Below are 19,523 nucleotides of genomic sequence, written 5' to 3' on the forward strand. Positions count from 1 at the left end.
AAAAAAACAAAAGGAAAAAAAAGTTACCTTCACGTGATTCATATAATTAGAATTGTACAGTGCTTTAAATGTATAAACCACAAACTCTTGGTAAAGTAAATCAGTTTTCTTGCTATTGCAACATCTCTAAATTTCAATTAACAGTCTGAGTTATAGAGGAATCAAACTCACTCTTTACAGAAAATACCCTCCTTCCTGTCTTCTAAAAGAGCCCCTGTGCCCCACCTCATTCTCTTAGAGACTTTTCCATTACATGAGATAAGGTGCCTTTTGTCTTATTTTGTGTTTAGTTCATTTTCCAGTTCCATTAATTTCCTAGAAGCCTTTACTTTATTGGATACATCCTGGCCCTGTGAGAAAAGACGCTGGCGTTCTCTGAACGTCAGGTTCTCTGGTGCTCCAGGTACATCAGTATCTTGACTGGAAGAAAAAAAACATTTGTTACAAGGTCTTGTTTCATATTTTCTTTCATTTAAAAGCTTAGGCCAGATGACTTAGCCAACAGTACACCTGCCTAACTAATGGAAGTTTAGGTTCATGTTTTGTAAGGTTTGTTAGCGCCAACAGTACCAGTACAATCATTTAGATAAGCCAATGGGGTTACTGATAACCTTCTCCGATTGTCAGACACGTGGACGAAATCAATTGCTACTTTGCATACTTCGCAAGGCGTAAGGGGGTAAACAAAGACCCAGCCATGTTACCAATATTGCTGAGACATGCTTTTATCAGTACTGCTCAGACTGGCCTGGCAAGCAAAATTAGGTATACTAATTTGTGCCTCTATGCATTACATTAGGCCTTCTGCTGGTACAGAAGTGTCATAGAAACCCCATGTCTCTATCTGACGTTGCTCTACTGGCAGAAATCTAAAATGTGGACATGGCCTAAGCTCTTCAGTCTTTCCCCATCTTCATCCTTTGATACTACCTAACTCTCTGGTTGACTATTTCCATCATCATCTTTGTGGACTCTAAGATACTGTTGTTCTGTTGGTGTCCTCTTCCCATCTGTGCCTGCCTGTACACCTGGAACACTGATCCTGATCCAGTCAGCTATACTGTACTTATGGCTCAATGTCTTGGCTCCATTTTGTGTACTTTAGAAAGTGTACAGTAGCTGCTGTAGCTCCTTTGCACCAGACAAGATGTAAAGGACTAAGCTACATGTCTTGTACTTTTGCAACTTCAATATATTCAGTATAACAGCTAAGTTAGCCATACATGTATGTACAATGCATACAGAAGTCATTAGCTGTGCTGGCCTACAGACAGAAGCTAGGGCAGGTGGCACCTTAGAGATTAACTGGTTCAGAAGCTAAGAATCCCAGGCTGTTGCCTAACAAAAGCCCATGCCTCTATGAAGCCATTCCAAGGTGCCATGCCAGCCTGTCCTACCATACGCATGTACTACACAGATTGTTAGCTACATGGGCCATTTTATAAGCACCCAAAAAGACCAGTGCAGACCTGCAAATCATCAAGCCTGGCTGAAGGAGTAAAAAAATTAGCTCATAGTCAGCACCAACTGAGTTCACTACTCTAAAAGAAGTACTTCAGATAACCAGAAGTATGGAAGAAGTGTTGTATAAAACCAAGATCTATTCTGTAATAATCTGAGATATTCCAGAACAAATTCCAGAACTCCTTAAAATGTCCTGCTCATTTTTAAAGCTCTTCCTCTGAAAATCTCTTTTCTAGATTTAGAGGACCACTGGAAGTCATTATATGAGTAGGATTAAAAAAAGAATCCAGAAATCAACAGCTAATGAATACAAATAAAATAGTAAACCGGCATAGTATAGCTTTATTTCACCTTTTAGATCTTTTTTCTCTTGGATCCCGATAAAGTTCCTGGGCTCCAACAGTTGCTCCTGTAGATCCAGTGTAAGAATTTGGTCCTTATTAAAAAAAAAAAAAGGAATTAAAAATAACAGTTGAAGGATATTTATTGCCAGATATAAAGCTTTCAGGTTTATTTTTCAAAAGGTGCAGTGCTCTTCGAAGACAAACTCTTGTAAATTATTCCTATATTGTTAAAAAGGACTGAAAAAGTGTTAAAGAGCCTGTCGAAATTGCAAGAATAATTATTTCTTTCACAGACTACTTTTGTTTCACAAATAAAAATTAAAGGTAAAACGTGCATTGTATTTAAAACAAACCATGAGATAAATAACTTTATAAGCATTTGATATCTTGAAGTTTATTTATTATAATGCAGAAATACAAGATACTTAAAAGGGGGCTAAAGAAAAGACCTATAATGCAATCTACACTTTTTCTGCAGGGCTCGTCAGGTTAAAACTAACATTTACAGCTATGATAAGTGTAGCCCACACATCTGAATATCCTATTATGACAATTCCTCTACTCAGATTAATCTTTTAGTTAGGTTTTGAAAATATTTGGGAACTTGGTAAACTGTACTACCAAGTATGACTCAATCTCCCATTTCTGTGCTTCTCTGTTTTGCATGCAAACACCTTGCAGCACTGCACCTTTGGATTTAGTTCAGACATTAAGATACACAGATTCAATAGAGAATATAAGTACACTCCAAAAGATCACAAGACTAAACAGATTTAATCCCAAATCAACATTTTTTGACATTAGAGTCAGCTTTTAATTATGCTTTCTCAATTATCTGTATCATTAGGCAGCCAGTCAAAATAATTGTATGATTCTCAAATTTGTTTTCAGATTTCCATTTTTGGTCCCTTGACATTGTAAATGTAATGTCTTGTGACCTTCCCTCTACAGGAAGAAACTTATTCTTACTCTTCTTCCACAGGTAAATTTTGAACTTCAAGTAATTAGAAGATTAAGAGTTCAGGGGGGAATAAAAAAATAACTTGTTTGTATTTCTCTGCCAGATCAATTTAACAAATATATTTATTAGAGGCCACGTGCATGTGTGGATTAGACAAATATTTTGAGCTATAAAGTTGTAACACAAACCACATAAAAAACATAACTGAAATGTTTTGAAGAAATAAGTAACTGCCTTGTTCAGACCAAGATACCATTTTTGACTACTAGCATCCATCTAAATTTGAGGTCTTACTTGCATCTGCCTCATTAAAACTGCTCAGACTCTCAGTCCCAAAGTAATGGAGCCAGTTTTTTAAAATAATCCTTTAGGCAAACCAGTGGAAGAAGGTGGGAGAGTGCAGTTTGCAGAAGCATGGTCTGTCTACCAGTCTTAGCATTCATAACAGAAGAGCTATAAAGGACAGTAATGTTATAGGGCTAGTGAGATGGAAATATGACAAGCAGCATAGTGAATCTACTTTTTGTGCAAATGGCTTTGTATGTTACACAGGCAGTCTTCATAGATGCTGGAGCAATCAAGTGAACTATTTAGCCTGTTCCTATAGTTTTTTTAAAGTATGAATAGAAGTACTCAAAATGCTTTTTTATGTGTAAAGATTATTACAAGTGAAGTGTCATAGTGCTGTGTTCCCTTTCCCTTTTGACTTACAAACTGTCCTCTTAACTATTTATTGAAAAACAAAGCATCATTAAAATGCGTGTCACCTTCTTGAGGTTCCTCTTTTCCTTTAATGCATGAAAAACCAGAAGAATGTAAGATTGGGAAATATAATTAAAGGGCAAGGGTTTTAGTGTTTTACAGAGAGACAGGAGTGCATTAGGGATGATTAGTGAATAACAATTTTAGTTACTTAACTTATTCATATGGTGGCTTCAAAGTGCCAAATAAGCAAAGGAATTTACAGCATTCTTTAAGCCTATATGTAAAGATACAAAACCTGGTTTTATACCTAATCCCAAATTAGCTGCAATTGACAATTTCAAGTACAGAAAAAGGAAAAGGTACTTTAAAGAGATAAAAGAAATACAATATTATTTGCCATATTTTAAATAAGCTTACGTTGATTACAAAGCTGCTTTCCTTTGGCTCATATTAATTTGAAACAACAGCCATATGTGGGTCTCAGCAGCTTGAGTCCAACTGCTTCTAATGTGGAACCACATTTGCAAAAAAAGTAATAATTACTTTCCCTTCAGTAACTGCACTTTTTCAGGAGGCTATAGTAAGTACAGATCCCACTGTAGATGCTCATGAGCACGCATATCAGACTTTTTAAAGTCTTAGTGCCTGCATATTTTTCCAAGGCCACTTTGTCCTGTGTAATGACAAAGGGTTGGCCAGCTACAATACTTCCTCAGAACACCCAAATTAAAAGGAAGCAGAAGTCAAGGAAAGTAAATTGGGTTTGTCTTCAAAACTAGTTGAGAAAAGGATGAGTCTGGAAGTATGAAAAGCGGGTCAGACACTAGCCAAATTCCACTTTGCTGCCTCATTTTTCTCCAGGCACTGAGGGACAGTAATGGCCACTCAGCCTTTTTGCCATTGATGAGGAGCAGAAAGCAGCACTGAACTAAGAGAAGGACCCAAGGGATACCGCTACTCAAAAATAATCCGATTTCATGTTCACAAACTATGTCCACACTTATCCACATGGACACACTGAAGAGAAGAATAAATACGTTACAAATTTTCTCTTAACTGGTAAGTCCAAATTTTAACAATGAACTTCAGTCCATGTTAACTTCCAAGGCTGAGAACAGTTAGAAGAGAAAATCTAGTGCTCTCAGAATGCTGCATGTTGTTGAAATTAATGGAATTAAATTGTTAATTAGGCTTTTATTTACCACTGTAATTGCTTATTTGTATTATAAGGGGAAGAGGAGACAGAAACATGGCCAATGTGGGGACTGAGGAAGAACTGAAACTAAGGCATTTTGATGGAGATTAAGCTATTGCTTTCAGTTACAAGGTAACCTGTACTACACAAAGCAGAAATATTGTGACCACTGGAAGCTGCCTGGAATATTGTTTGTATTGTATCTGAGCCCTGAAGGTTACCATGGACTTGATTAAGAATTACAAGCATATGAAGGCCCTTTAAAGCCATTTGCACACATTTTAGTTAGAAAAAGAATCCCTTTTGTACTAAAAAGAGGGCAGAAGATAAGCTCCCACCATTAACCAACCAGAAAATATATTTCTTATGTTCATGGAACACATGTATAGAAGCCATAAGCACACAGTGGTCAACCAAATAAAACAAGAAATGATTATTGGAAGGTACAAAATTAAAGCCAAAACCAACAGTACTTTCAAATGGTCAAGTAACAATTAATCAAAATGATTTTTTCCTTCATAATCTGAAACATGAGATTTTCTTTTAAATCAGAGTTTGGCAAAGAATAAAGAAATTTGACAGATTATAAAACAGGGTTGTCCAACTTCTACGGAGCTGGGGGCTACTACCCCAGAAGCCACATCAGTGAGAGGCACGGGCCTCAGGGCCCCCCCCCATCACTTGCTGCCCAACATGCCCCCTCTCTCCCCTCAAACTCCTGCACTACATATGTAGATAGTGCCCCCAACCCCACTCTTCGCACTATGGACATGGGCAGTGGCCACCTCCGCTTTACTGCTGCACCACACAGTGAGCTGTGCCTCCCCACCTCCTGGGGCTTGAGCAAGAAGCAAAAGCTGAGGGAGGGAGGGGGAACCTAGAGACCCCAGATGCAGCAGTAGCCCAAGTGACAGGGAGAGCAGCTGTCCGGCAGGAGCCCAGGGTCTGCATGATAATGCCCCATGGGCCGCATGTGGCCGGCGAGCCACCAGTTGGACAGCCCTGGATTCAAACATCTACAAAATCAGAGAATTCACACGGACATCAGAATTTTCAGTTAAATCACCACAGTAAGAATATAGTGATTATATCTACAAACACCAGAGTGGGAAATGTGCAGACAGGTTTGTAGAGAAAGAGACTTATTTCATTGTTAATCTCTACCTTTCGAGCTGCTGGGCTGGAAGAAACTTGGTTTGTGTGGTGGGGGTGGGGGCTGACTTGTTTTGGTGGTAGTACTGTTGGCATTGACAGAGGGTGGCTGGAATGAGTTGGAAAGAAAGATGCCATCTGAAACTGGGTGCGGCTGGCGGGAGGGCTGCTGTGGCTTAAGGGTGGCAGGAGGAAGGTCACCATAAGATTTTCTTGTGCTGGAGTACTTATCCTGACCTGCTAGATTGGAATCCTCCTCCTCCTCATCATCATTGTATGCAACAAACTTGGCAGTATAAAGCGTGTCAGGGGAGAGGACCTGTGTTTTGAGGTAAGAGGTGTTTCGCTGAGGTGGGGGAGGAGGAGCATTAGATGAAAGGGTTGGGGGTGGGAGCTCATATTCCCGTGGAAGTGGAGGTCTGTACAGACCAGGCTCGTCAGATTCCAGTAATCTTCGGTCTGCCTCATCATGCTGCCTGCGCCTTTCAGCTTCCAAGCGACTGTAATACCCTTCTTCCTGTCGCCTCTGTAGGTCCACAGGAAACAAAAGCAGTTGTCAGAAAACAGAGGACATTTACATACAGGATAGATGTAATTTTTCCTCCACAAAGTAGCGAACAAATTTTTCTTCCTTCTTCTCTAGCAATAAGCAATGAAGCCATACCTAATGGTATACAGAATACATTTGCTATAGTAAAAAATGACCAAATGGTCTTGTAACAATGTCAATTTTGAGTTATTTCTAGACTCGCTACATACTTGAGGCTAATAGTGTACTTGTGTCCAAAGTAAAGAACCTATATTTACTAATAGCATTCTCCCTTCACTGATATTAAAAAAGTAATAGTATACGTAGAATTTAAAGGAATGTCAAATCCCAGAATTTCACACACTGATAAAGTAAATATTCACCAAAACAGCAGAAGTCTAAGAGTTAGAAAAAATGACCAGGAACTTTGTCAGAGTACAACTGTGCCTTCTCTCTACTGAAGAGTAGGTTAATCAAGAACTTCGGAGTTGACTAACAGTGCAAAAATATTAGAAAAATATCTTTTATAGAATCACAGAAAAGTAGGGCTGAGAGGGACCTCCAGAGCTCATCTAGTCCAGTAGTCCCCTTCCATGAGGCTAAATCATCCCTTTCCAAACCATTCCATATAAATCCGTTACCCAACCCAAGAGCAAAATTACAGTGTCAACCCAGACAGTCACAAGACATAACACCCTAACCTGCCACAGATAAAACAGGGGAACCACACTGGTCAACGTCCTGCTGCTCCAAAAGATGTTATTGCACGGACAACCTTAAGGTCCTGCAATTTAATTGTTTTTATTAAAACGTATTATTTAAAATAAATTTATAAAATCCTAAAAACAGGATTTTAAATCCTATCATTAATGACTCTGTTAAAGCATCCCCTACAAATTCTTAGAAAAATATCATGCCCTTACTGTTTCTATGGGGCCACAGCAAAACTCACCATTACCAGAGCTGTCCAACTGGCAGTGCACAGAGGGGTTAACAACAGGCAGTCTCTTGGCTCCCACCTGGACACTACAGCTCCTTGCTCCAGCTGCCACCGTAGCTGGTGGCTTGGGACCTTCCCTCCTCCCCTTGGATTCTGCCGCCTGACTTATTGGGGGGTAGGGAGGGTTGCCTGCAGTGCCAGGTAAGGCAGGGTACTGCACCGGGGCAGTGGGAGGAGGTGCCTGCCCTCCTGCATAGTGGAGTAGGAGCATCTGCCCACTCAGCCAGAGGAGCACCTGTCCATCTGCAATGCAGGTGGGAGTATTTGCCCAGTTGCATGTGGTACAGTGGGCTGGGGGGCACTTACCTGCTCATGTCTACGGCATGCAGCATGCAGTCCTTACTTTTGCAGCCCATAGGGCATGTGGACCCTGGCTGCTTGCAAGCTGAATAGCCCTGATCTATACTGAGGGTTGGGCAACCCTAAAAATCAAACAGGTCTAATAATGCACACTACTACACTGCTATTTTACTTCTATTATCTTTGGACCTGCTGGGTACCCCTACCATAGGCAAACTGATGTCCAGTTCTGGGTGCCGCACTCCAAGAGGGTCCAGGAGGGCCACTTGATGGTCAAGAGAGGCTGCAAAGAGAGGCTAAAGGGCCTGAACCTATTCAGCCTCCACAAGAGAAGGCTGAGAGGGGATCTGGTGGCCGTTTACAAACTCACCGGGGGGCCCAGAAGGAATTGGGGGAGGCTCTGTTCCCCCAGGCACCACTGGGGGTTACTAGGAATAATGGCCACAAATTGTTAGAGAGAAGGTTCAGGCTGGACATCAGGAGACATTACTTTACAGTTAGGGCTGCTAGGCTCTGGAAAGGGCTCCCAAGTGAGGTGGTGCTTTCTCCTACCTTGGGGGTCCTCAAGAGGAGGCTGGACAGATATTTGGCTGGGGTGTTATGACCCTGGCACCCGTTCCTGCCCGGGGCGGGGGGTCGGACCTGATGATCTGTTTAGGTCCCTTCCGACCCTAAGCACTATGATACTAAATTTCCCTTCTAATTTTTCAATTTAAAAGGCTTTTATGGTTCTGTAACAAAGATGTTCAATTCTGGACTGACATCTCTCAGACCTGTATTACCTGCATACAGACTTATTTTGTAATTAAGGGAGCCTGATCCTATCAACTCTTGCTCTGGCTGGGAACAAGACATCTTTTCCCCCTGTATAAAGGCTTTGTAGCACTTGGATGTCAATGAATTTTCAGCTGTCAGGTACACCACTGTCTCTGCTAAAGACCAAATTTGTCAGTCATGAAAAGTTGCCTTTCAGCAACTTGAACAACACTGCAGTTAGAAATGGAGAAGATCTACTGATCAAACTGAATCTACCCTCCACCACATCAGAACTATTTCCTCTGGTATATGCCTCAATACTCTGGGGAATCCAGTTACAAGTGACCCAAATGATGGATCTGTCACCATTTCCTATGTTTTCTTCCGTTTTTCATTGGTGCATTGTTTTCTATGTCACTGAAGAGATCTAGAACTTGTTATTCTTTTCTTACTGCATCTTTCCAGTAGGTGCTCCTGTAAGTATTAAAATATCCTTTCCCTTCTTCTAAAAATTGCAATTTCATTAGTGTCCCAGGTGTTAACAGGAAGAAACAGAACTGTCCTTTCTCTGGTGCAGTTGAATATTTATGCCACAAGTATTAAGTCTCAATAAGGGGATATATCTTCTAAATATGTTATGGCAAACTTCTCAAAATGTATACATAGAATTTAAAGGAATGTCAAATTCCAAATTTTTGAAGTAAACTTCAAAATCTTAGTGATCCAATTTCCCAACACAACAACATCTACTATAATCAAACTTCCTACAGGAAAGAGCCAAATCCTAATTTTGTTTTTTTCCTGGTTCTAACAAATGTTATAAAAATACAAAAGAATGTTTCTTCCACCATTCCCATCTCTGAGCCCTATAAAACTGTTTATGTTAAAGCAAAAACATAGTCTTTAAAAGTCTACTAGATTAAGAAAAGTCATTTTTTTTGTTTCTGCTTCTAAGAACAGAATTTCAGTGAAGTGTCATAAGGTCACCAATATAGCATACAGTCATAGGCTCAATTACTAGTACGCTCATTAGGTCAATCACTATCCAAGAACATGGAAGTGTCCCCAAGGGACAGAGGAAACCAAGAAGCTAAGGTAGAGAAGGCTCTGAAGGTAAATTCTAGCAGAAACAGCCAAGCTCAGAGGGCAAGTGGAGGCTTAGGTGTCTGTTGAGTTGAGTTATCAGTGAATTCCAAGCCAGGAAATGATGGGCTTGAATAGTAATTTAGGTTCTGCGTTTTATTTTGGATGGGACAAGGACTCGGGCCGTGAATGTTATTGTTTTGTTAATGTATTCACCTCCCCCTCCCCCAAAACCAAATTGTTAGTGGTCAGGCTAAGCAGTTGAAGCCTACAAAGAATCCTTGCTGCACTCAGAAGACCATAACCTTTTCTTCAGCCTCTCTCTTGGTTCGCTCCTCCTCCTGTCGCCGGCGCTCCTCTTCTTGCCTGGCCCTATCTTCTGCTTCTCGTTTACGCATCTCTTCCAACTGCTGCTGCCGTCGGCGCTCCTCATCCTGTAACTAACAAAAACATGCCTTTAATTTTTTTTATAAATTCAACTTCCCCTGGATATGAGAGAGTGTGCGCGTACACCTTGCTCATGTAAACAAGTCCAATACCACATACTACTTTGCTGATACATTAAATCAACACCGCTTTCAACTGTCCAGCAGTGATTAAGTACACTATGCTTTGCCTGAAAGTTTCTAAAAACAATGCCTAAACAAACAGAAACACCACACACAGAATTTCTATTTGTGGCACATAAAGGACAAGAAAAGCATAGGAAGGAATTTACTGGTTTCTTTTCATTGCTTGACAGTGCTGCAGCTGTACCCAACCAGAGAGGACTTTGGGAGGCAAGAGATTCGACAGCATCTCTCAGGCTTTATTTCCCATTACATTTGTAATTACGGACAATTTTACAATGCACCTAAAAAGGAGCTGAATTCCATTAAAAGCCATCTACCATCCCAGTATCACTGTAAAAATGCACATCGACTCCCTACTCTGGTACAGTACCTGAAATCAGAAAGTGACTGAGGCACGACTTACTTTCCAGACTACCTCAGTAACCATCTTATTTCACAGTTACGTGAAATCAAACACTTGGAACCAATAGCTCATAGTTCCAACAACCAACTCGTTTTTCACTTTGCATTAGGATGAAAGCATTGGAAAAATCATGACATTAGTAAAAATGTCAATCAATTTAAGTAACAGGCTTATGCAACACGTCTACAAATATTCTTAAAGATAAATGAATCCCACACCCCACCCCTCAGACATGCAGATGTCCACTAGGCAAATGGACAATGAGGCAAAAAAGATGAAGATACCTGAATGACACAGTTCACAGACTAATGTCTAGTAAGCTAGACAGAGCTGTAAGAGCTATCAGGTAAGCAGGACAATCAATCACAAAAATTAGCACCACTCCAAATATGTCTGTATAGGTTCAGTGATTTTGTCTAAGACCTGTCTATGATGGCAAGTGTAGTTATTGGGATAACAACTGAGTACAGAAATTACCTGGCACTTGCATGTGAATCCATTTCTTACTGCTATGAATTTTTTTTAAACTGAGCACAAAATTACCTTGATTTTACTTCTGTTTTTAAAAGATGTTGTGATCCGTTTATGTAGTTTACTGCTAAATATATTCAGTCTATTCTTAATCCTAACCAAATGTTTTATGCACATTAAGCAGTCACAGAAGTAGTTGGACAATTTAAATTTGAAACCATTATATTTCTGAGGGGAATCTCCATGCAAGGGTTTTGATTTTTTCCTCCCCATTTTCCATTAGAATATATAACTCTCATTAACATTAGTAGAAGAATACACGCATATGAAGAAGACCCCCTCGTTCTACTGGGTACATCTCCATACTGCCTGAAAGCATCCTAATTTTACAATACTTTTTCTTAATCTTGACCCTTGTATTGTTCCAGAAAACTGTAGTTGCCAGATGTACAACCATACATTTCTTACCAAAAAGTTTACTTAACATTTGAAAGACCCCCCCCAACAATATTCCATTAAAAATGACCTCGTTGTAAACAGTCAGTTTTGCATTTACATGATTTTTTTCTTAAATGTTTTTGTCCCTAACATGCTTCCCAAACTGAAATTACTTGCATGTTTCTGGTTTTCTAGATATTACATAGCGCCCTTTATAGAAGCCTAATGTCTCGTTTACCCTTACATGTCAGCTGATTACAAGCTTGCATTTTAAAGCTGAGAATGCCTCCGATTTTATGGTCAAAATACATTAAGTGTACGAGTCCTTAAAGAACTTTTAATTGAATTTTCACTATAAAGCAAGTCAATGTTTAAATGAAATAAAAATTACTGTTCATATAGGCAGGCGTTTGAGAAATATATATGTCAAAGGATGCTACATACGCATGCCAGTTATAAGAAATTAATTTCTCATTCTAAAGGAAATCTCTTTTGTAGTTCTTGGCTCAAGACTACACAAAGATAAAACAGAAGGCTTAATGTATTCAATTACATCAGGACAGAAGGGAAGAAAACAACTACCGTTATTAATTAAAAACTCTTTAAAATAAGTTCTTTTCCCCTTCCCTTAATTTTTTTTAAATACAAGTCTCCACTTTACATATTCTTATTTTTTAAAACAAAAGATAATGTAGAAGGAAAGAAGTGAAAAATCCAGAGAAAGAGACTGAAATAATACAGATACTTTCCACTCAAAAGGAAAATAGAAGTACAAGATATTGCAAAAGTATAGAGAAATCCTTCACTGTTTAAAGCACCTTAGGAAAAGGAGCTCGAGCAAAATGATACGAAGTGAAATGTAAAAGTAAAAGGAGGTGAAAAGAGGACAGACTGAAGTATAATTTCTTGAGATTGTAAATGAACACACCTAACCGGAAAATGGGAATAAAAAATACACAACCTGCCAATTTGGGAACTGTTGTCAACATGCTAACCATGATAATTTTGGAGAGAACGCTGCATCAGGTTGGAATGGTCCAGCCGTCAGAGGCAGTTTTAGGCCTATATCCTAGAAAACAGGCCAAGAATGATATATAAGGCTTAAGGGGGAGACGACTGAGGGACCACTATAGGAGGACACTGTCCCTTATGCCCCAGACAACTAGCTTCTATTTAGCAGCCGTCACAGATGAAGAAAGGGCTGTTGGGTTGTCAAAGCATGCCATACTGCTTGAAGCAGTTAGTTTTTGTGATCGTATACAATGGCAATGCTATACTAACCCTCAAGCGGGGAGTGAAATCAACTCAACTGCTGAATTTTCAAGACAGTATAAGGAAAATATATAACCACTAGTCCCAGTTATATCCAAATGACTCTTGCAATTGCACCACCATAGATTAGTTTGAACATCTTAAACATAAGGCTTTTCTAAACGAAATTATTATATTTTTATTTTAGAAATCTGTCTTGCCTCCATTCTGTATCACTAAAAGGGACACCCAGCAACGTACTATTGAGACCTGCAGTACTGCTCAAGAGACAAGGACACATTCATTACATGTAACAAATATGAAAACATAAGTTGACTCTCCTTTCAGTGCTTTTGCCAAAGTATCATGTTTACCTAATAAAATACAGAAAAAGCAGTTCTTCAGATGCCTATGATATGTTACTGCTGTCATGTGATAAGCATGAATTTAGCCAGCAAGCGCAAGGTATTGAGTGAGACATGCTTATGAACAAAATATGCAGCCTTAACAGATCATCTATCTAATTTTGAATTAGACAGCCTAGAACTCCCTCACGTGACAATGCAAGGGGGAAAAAATAAAACCTGATATATTAGGAGATGGGCTTTATTCATGGAATAGCTGGTGTGCACATGGCTTTAAAATTCTAGATACTAACAACGCTCAATCAGGGACAGGAACATTTTTTTTAAGTTATAAGATTTTATATTTATCTTTATACAGCTACTAATGGCAGGAGGTAAGTTGCTTATTTTAACTGGGTTAAAATCAATAATGGCCTATGGAGCCTAAAAGGAAAAGTATAATAAAAAGTGACAATTACATTTTCATTAAATACGTTCAGGTCATCTTAAAAAATACAACAGGTCCCCTACAAATTAACTTTCCTGTAGAAATCAGACAGCTATGAATGTATACATGGATGGGGTAGAAAGACAAGAAAACGCAACTTAGATGGCTAAATTTCAGTATTGTTATTCCCAAGCACTTAAAATATGCCAAGGCTCAAGAACTCATGGTAGTTTAAAAATGATGAAAACTAGAAGTAAATATATAAAAATAAATCTTGGGCTTGTTTAAACTGCCTTTTGGCTTTTACCCATTAGAATTAATATTTTCAAGCTCTTTTTCAGAACAACAAGGAATAGAAACTTGCTTTTTAAAAAATAAATCTGATATTAATCACAAGTCACGTGACTCCAAGAACTGGGGATTTAAGAAACACATCAAATATCATAAGCTGCATGGTAAAGAAAAAAAAAACTAAGAAGTTGGCAACAATGAAAGCTGGAAAATCCACAACATTTCTGAATGAGCTGCTAATTAGAAAAGTGAGAAACCTCATCTGTTTTTGCTGCTGCCAGAGAACTCTCAAACTGTTTGTACCAGTTATAATAATCTGGAGCCAGATGTAATGAACATTTTAGAAATATGAAACAAGTTGTCTGAAGCATGCATTTATAAACTGTTTCTATAAAACATAATTTGTAGTCCAAGTATTCCAATGCCAATTTTTTTTTTAATTATATCTTTGTTTTGAGTGGTGCAGATGATTATATTTACAAGACTTGCAGCCCCAAACCTTGGCTCAGACATGTGAACTGTGTTCAGATTACTATCAGGCCCAACTATACAGTAATACTTTTTGAAGGTGTGAGTTTCTTCTCTAAAGAAAAACACAAAACTATTTTTATTCTCCATCTATTTCCAGTGCTGGCAATAAATGCAGCTTTAGTCACTAGTCTAGCCAGTACTGCCCCAGTTTATGCAATTATTTACAAGGGACTGTTTATCTTTAATTTTTAAATGTGCAAGAGAATGGGTCTGACTGGTGGACAGTATTCTTTAAGTGAATTTAGAAGAGGGAAGTAAAAAACTGAATCCACATAGATATCAAGAGAAGGCTGAGATACTAGTTCAGAAGCTGGTTCTCTGGAGTTAGCATCTCATTTCTATTTGAAGAATCCCCATCCCCAACCCCTCAAGAAATTAGTAAAATATTGTTCAGAGATTAACATGGAAGCTTAATCAGTACACAAAGTCATTGCACACAGGAAGATAGAAATATGACCTCTAGGATAAACAGACCAAATACATTTATGGACTTGCTAAATTTAAATATCTTGTGTACAACCGTTAGAACAATTTCATTATATCTGTACAAAGGGGGGAAGCTTTTCTATGGTTTAAAACTAAACTGAGAAAAACCTCACCCTGTAGTTTCTTTCCTTGAACTTCTCAGTAAGTTTTTATGAATCTACAGTTTTACAGAAATATCAAATAAGCAGTTTTATATTAGATCACAGCTGCAAACAACTCAAAGCACAATCAAAACACAACCACTAGAAGGAGAGAAGCAGGGAAAGCAGTAAATTGCACAGACCTGGAAACATTCAAATACATGCTTACAATTAATTTACTGTATCACACCTCAATTTAGATCACCCCAAATATGGCAAAGACAACATCCAATGCATATTGGATCATTATTAATAAAACCGAACAAGGCAGAGAAGGTATATTGAAGAGAAAGAAACAAACATACCAAATCTAGAACAGAGATTGCTGGCACAGCAGTCTGCTGCAGGTAATAAGGAAAAAAGAAAGATGCACAGTGAAAATAAAGGTAAGTTTAGATTTCTGATACGCCAAAAGCATTTTCCTTTGATTTGTTAGTTTAGCTGATTTAGAAAGATTTAAAAGCAAGAGAAATTGAAGACTTTCATACTATACTGCTGAACCCAAGGAACAGTGAAAATCCAAATACACAAATGGATTTAAGGGATTTATATTAACCATTTTGGATGCTCTGCTAATGATTTATCTTTCTGCAGTTCTACTTATGCCACCTCTAGCAATACAGGCAGATAATGCAAAAGAAGTGCAGCTCTTCTTTTAAAAAAAAGAGATTAAGCAAAGTTTATTTCAGTCTCTGTAGGACTTTTTACCTATTATATTTTGCACTGGAAAAGTATAAAACCACCAATACTCTAAAACACTGAAAGAACTTCACCCATGACTAATATTTACATTAAATGCTTATGGAAAAGAACCCTATGTTAAGTTTATCTACAAAGCCTTTTAATGACACATGGCTTTGTAAGTCAAAGTTACAATAAAATGTTAAAGCTTTTTTGAGCAAATGGCAGTTACATGGATTTTTATGCCCATGGATTTTTAAGCGAGAATCACAGCATTAGCAATGCTGAGAATTAGCAGAAGTGCTTCGCCGAAGATATATTTAGTGTCTTCTTTCACCACTTTGCAAGTGCAACATGTCTCAAACAAAAATGAAGTTCTCCACAAGAAAAATGTAACACCACAAACCATGGCAAGTGCAAAAAAACCCTCCAAACCCACCCAGGGTTAGCAAACCAAGCTGCCAAATCCTTAAGTCAAATACTCTTCTAAAATTGACAGCCATTCTTGAAGGTCAAGCAAACATGCATAAATATTTTTAGTTAGTGAGACTACTTATTTGTTTATCCTGGAGTTTTAGGTCAACTTCTGAAAAGACATGTTCAAGGTCCTAAGGAGATGGCTTTTTTTAAGTTAATAACTGTTAACCTGTACATCTGTTAATGTATTGCATTATTAATCATAAAAAGAAAAATACAGCTTCTTTATGGAAATGACTTCTCAGTGAGGATAGAAAACAAGAAGTTTAGCAGATAAGCTTATCTGCAGCCAACACAGCAAAGACTTTAAAACTAGATACAATCTAATTATATTTCATCTAACAGCTGCAAATACCCTGGCCTCAAGTAAAGAAGCCACAAAGAGTTAAATAAAATACATAAAGAAACACTTTCCTTTTTTCAGTTCCCCTCCCTCAAGATCTTCAGAATGTATCTTACCAAATTTAAAACCAAAACCACCAGGAAACAAAGTGGAGGGTGTTACTTTAAAGGAATTACAGCTAATTCTTCCCAACCAAACTTAACAGCCTACCTACTGGAGAATGCCATTTCCCCAAAAAGAATATCCTCTCCTACCCCCAAAAAAAGTGTCCATTTCCAGCTGAAGCTCTGCAGTTAGTAATTTAGGACACTTTTATAATCCACAATCTCAATGATAAAATAAAAGTACCTTGGAGCACTTTTCCTTAGTAAATTTGTAAGTAATGAAAGACAGGGACATCAGAAGTCCAGTTCTCCTCTATCTTGTGGTATGTTCTAATTTGGGGTAGGAATATTGCAATACAAGTTTACAATAAAACACTTGTGTCTAGAAAGAATTACCCCCACTTTTACCCTTGCTCTTCTTTCAGCCTCCAGCCGCTGCATAATTAGCATGGTATCCACATCATCATCTTCTTCTTCTTCGTCATCGTCTTCATCCTTTTGCTTTGACTCCTGAAGTCGTTTTTGGAACTGCCACTCAAGCATGAGTTTGCGTAGGCGGTCATTCTCCTCTGCTGTGCGATCGGGCTTGTTCTGAAGATCCTGAATCTCTTTGCTCAGCATGTCCACAATGTGCATCTGTTGCTGTTTCTCCAGCTTCTCCTTTGCATCCCGTTTCCAGGGATCAGGAGACAAACTATCACTGGAAGATAGTTCTTCTTTGCTGATGGTAATGTACTGCAGATCTCTTCGCTCAATGGTGCGGGGTTGCTGTTGGGGCTGTAACTCTCGAATAACAGTTTCTTGGGACCTCTGCAATGTTGAAGGCTTTTCTGGTTTTACCTGCTGAACAGAAACAGGAGGAACCATAGGCTGAGAAGGAATTAGTGGCTGAGCCCGCATCTGGCCCAGTTTCCTCTCCTGCTCACGCCGTTTCCTCTCTCGTTCTTCCTCCAAACGTGCCTTTTCTTTTTCATACCATCGCTGATGTTCCTCTCTCTTTTTACGTTCTGCAGCAGCTACCTGGGAAGATGCTGGTGTTCCTAGCTGGTTTGGAGGGGGAGGAGGTGGAAGAGGCAAATCCATTTGCAGTTCATCAAATTCAGCTGCATAATGCACTGGTGGAGGAGGTGGTGGTGGGGGTAGGTCTGTTCTAATGGGCTGGGAAACTGCCACAGGGGTCGGCTGGCTGGTAGCTGGAGTTTTCCACCGGCCAGGTCCACTTTTAGTTAAACACGAACCAGGGGAAATAGGTTTGGATGAATGGTTCAGATGCTCTTGGCTAGATGTGCTGGAATCCACAGACGAATTCATCCACGGATCACTGTCCGACTTGCGATCAATGTACTCCACATCCTTCCGTATAACCACTTCCAAACGATTCCTCTCTGGCTGGAAAACTGTATCTCGCAGTTCTTCCTGAGAACGAGCCACACGCTGGAAAAAATAGAATACATTCAATCTGCATTAAAATTTATATGCAATAATAAAAATTGATGGCTAACTGCAGTTCTACCAAGAAGTCTTTCTATTACTAGTCAAAAGTTTTTGGTAAAAGTTTAGCACTTTCATAACCAGAATGTTTCCCCCAAGACTTTCAGTTACTTAACATTACAAAACAACTCAAGCTTTTAAAAATCAGACAAGCCTTGGATGGCTTTGCAAGGTCTGAGACAATTGTGAAACTGCAACAGGAGAATCGGTGAAAACAAAGCAGAGCTTATGCCAATAAACTTCCCCATCGCACAAATTCTCAGGGCTATTCCTAACAACTCCTCCCCAATGCAACCGCATTGGGTCAGGCAGTCTGGAACAGTAGTAACTCAAGCGCACTAACTCTCCAGCTCAGCTTCCAACTGCCTTGTCAAAACATTTCTCTTTTCTGAACACAAATACAAGGAATGCTGAGGGGGAGAGGGGACATCTGTGTGCTCCTCCCCACCATTTCCAACTGGAGACATTCTCTGTTACTGTCAGAGGGGACATGGGTGATAACGTCTCAATTTCACCTGTCTCCTGAGGATGTTCAGGATTTCTTTGTTTGTACCCTTACACCATTTTGAAGATATCATGCACAAAAAAGTGTTAAGTACAGTTACTGTATACCAGCTAGGAAAGTCCCGTTCCATTACAAACCCCCCTAGATGTGAAAATATTCAAAACCATGATGACAATGACTGTGCCTCTTAATTCTAAAATATCTTTCTCAAAACTAATACTTGTACCTCAAAATTTTATGAAATCCTTGGGATTAAGCACAGAATGTACAAGCTAACAAGCAGCAAAACTGGAGCACCAATGACCTTAACTATGACCTCAAAAGAATGCCTTCCTTGGGATAAAGGAGTGCATTTTTATGCTCTATTAGTCCAGCAGCTCTGAACACACAGCTATTTGTGTCAGATTAATTGTGAAAGTGCACCTAGCCAAACAGTTTGCTAATGACTTGTGCATTTACATAATAAAAACAGGCATTTTAAGTCAGCCAGCAATTTATTGGAACTTGCACAAGCATGGCTCCCACTAACTCAGCAGAAATAGTGCCTTCAAACCTAGTGATAATTTTCCTTATTGACGAGTTATCTGGAAGAGGTCATTCAGCAAAATATGCTTTTACAATAAGTATTCTAAAACTGCCAAAAAAAAAGTCTTTTCAAACAAAAATGAAACCCACAAGCTATTGCTGTAGAAAAGCAAAATCGTTATGAGATTTTTGAAGTCTGATTTATATCAGCTTTGAAATTAAAAATCCCTGATATGAAAACATATCATATACTAACAAAAACAAAACTTAACATATACATACAAAACACCTAACACATACTTCTAAGTAATTTCGCTTTATCAAAACTCTGGCAGAATTTGGCTGCCACTCAGAGTGTGGGCATCTAGTAGCCACTTGCTGTTTGTGGGGATCTGGAGTATTAATGTCTAATAATAATTTTTCCTTAGCTTTTTACCACTAATTTACACCACTGAAGTTAAGAACACAGGGTTAGCTTTCTAAAGTTGCAAACAGCTAGGCAAGCTGAACTATAATTACCATCAGCAAATTAA

At 38.8% G+C, this 19,523-nt stretch overlaps 1 protein-coding gene across 1 annotated transcript in view; it reads right to left on the reverse strand.

Annotated features, from left to right (window-relative positions):
- Nucleotides 1-6: 6 nt before the first annotated feature.
- The window catches only part of AFDN (afadin, adherens junction formation factor), a 182,195-nt gene continuing 162,678 nt past the window's right edge, over nt 7-19,523 (reverse strand). Inside the window, exons 29-33 of the mRNA XM_019526929.1 lie at nt 16,878-17,903; nt 9,795-9,923; nt 6,059-6,347; nt 1,816-1,900; nt 7-420 (exon numbers count right to left, since the gene is read on the reverse strand). Coding sequence (XP_019382474.1) covers nt 276-420; nt 1,816-1,900; nt 6,059-6,347; nt 9,795-9,923; nt 16,878-17,903 — 1,674 coding nt within the window. The 3' untranslated portion in view covers nt 7-275. The remainder of the gene's footprint in view (nt 421-1,815; nt 1,901-6,058; nt 6,348-9,794; nt 9,924-16,877; nt 17,904-19,523) is intronic.

Source organism: Gavialis gangeticus, unplaced genomic scaffold, assembly GCF_001723915.1.
Source record: "Gavialis gangeticus isolate Ggan-Ray unplaced genomic scaffold, GavGan_comp1, whole genome shotgun sequence".
Lineage (NCBI taxonomy): Eukaryota > Metazoa > Chordata > Crocodylia > Gavialidae > Gavialis > Gavialis gangeticus.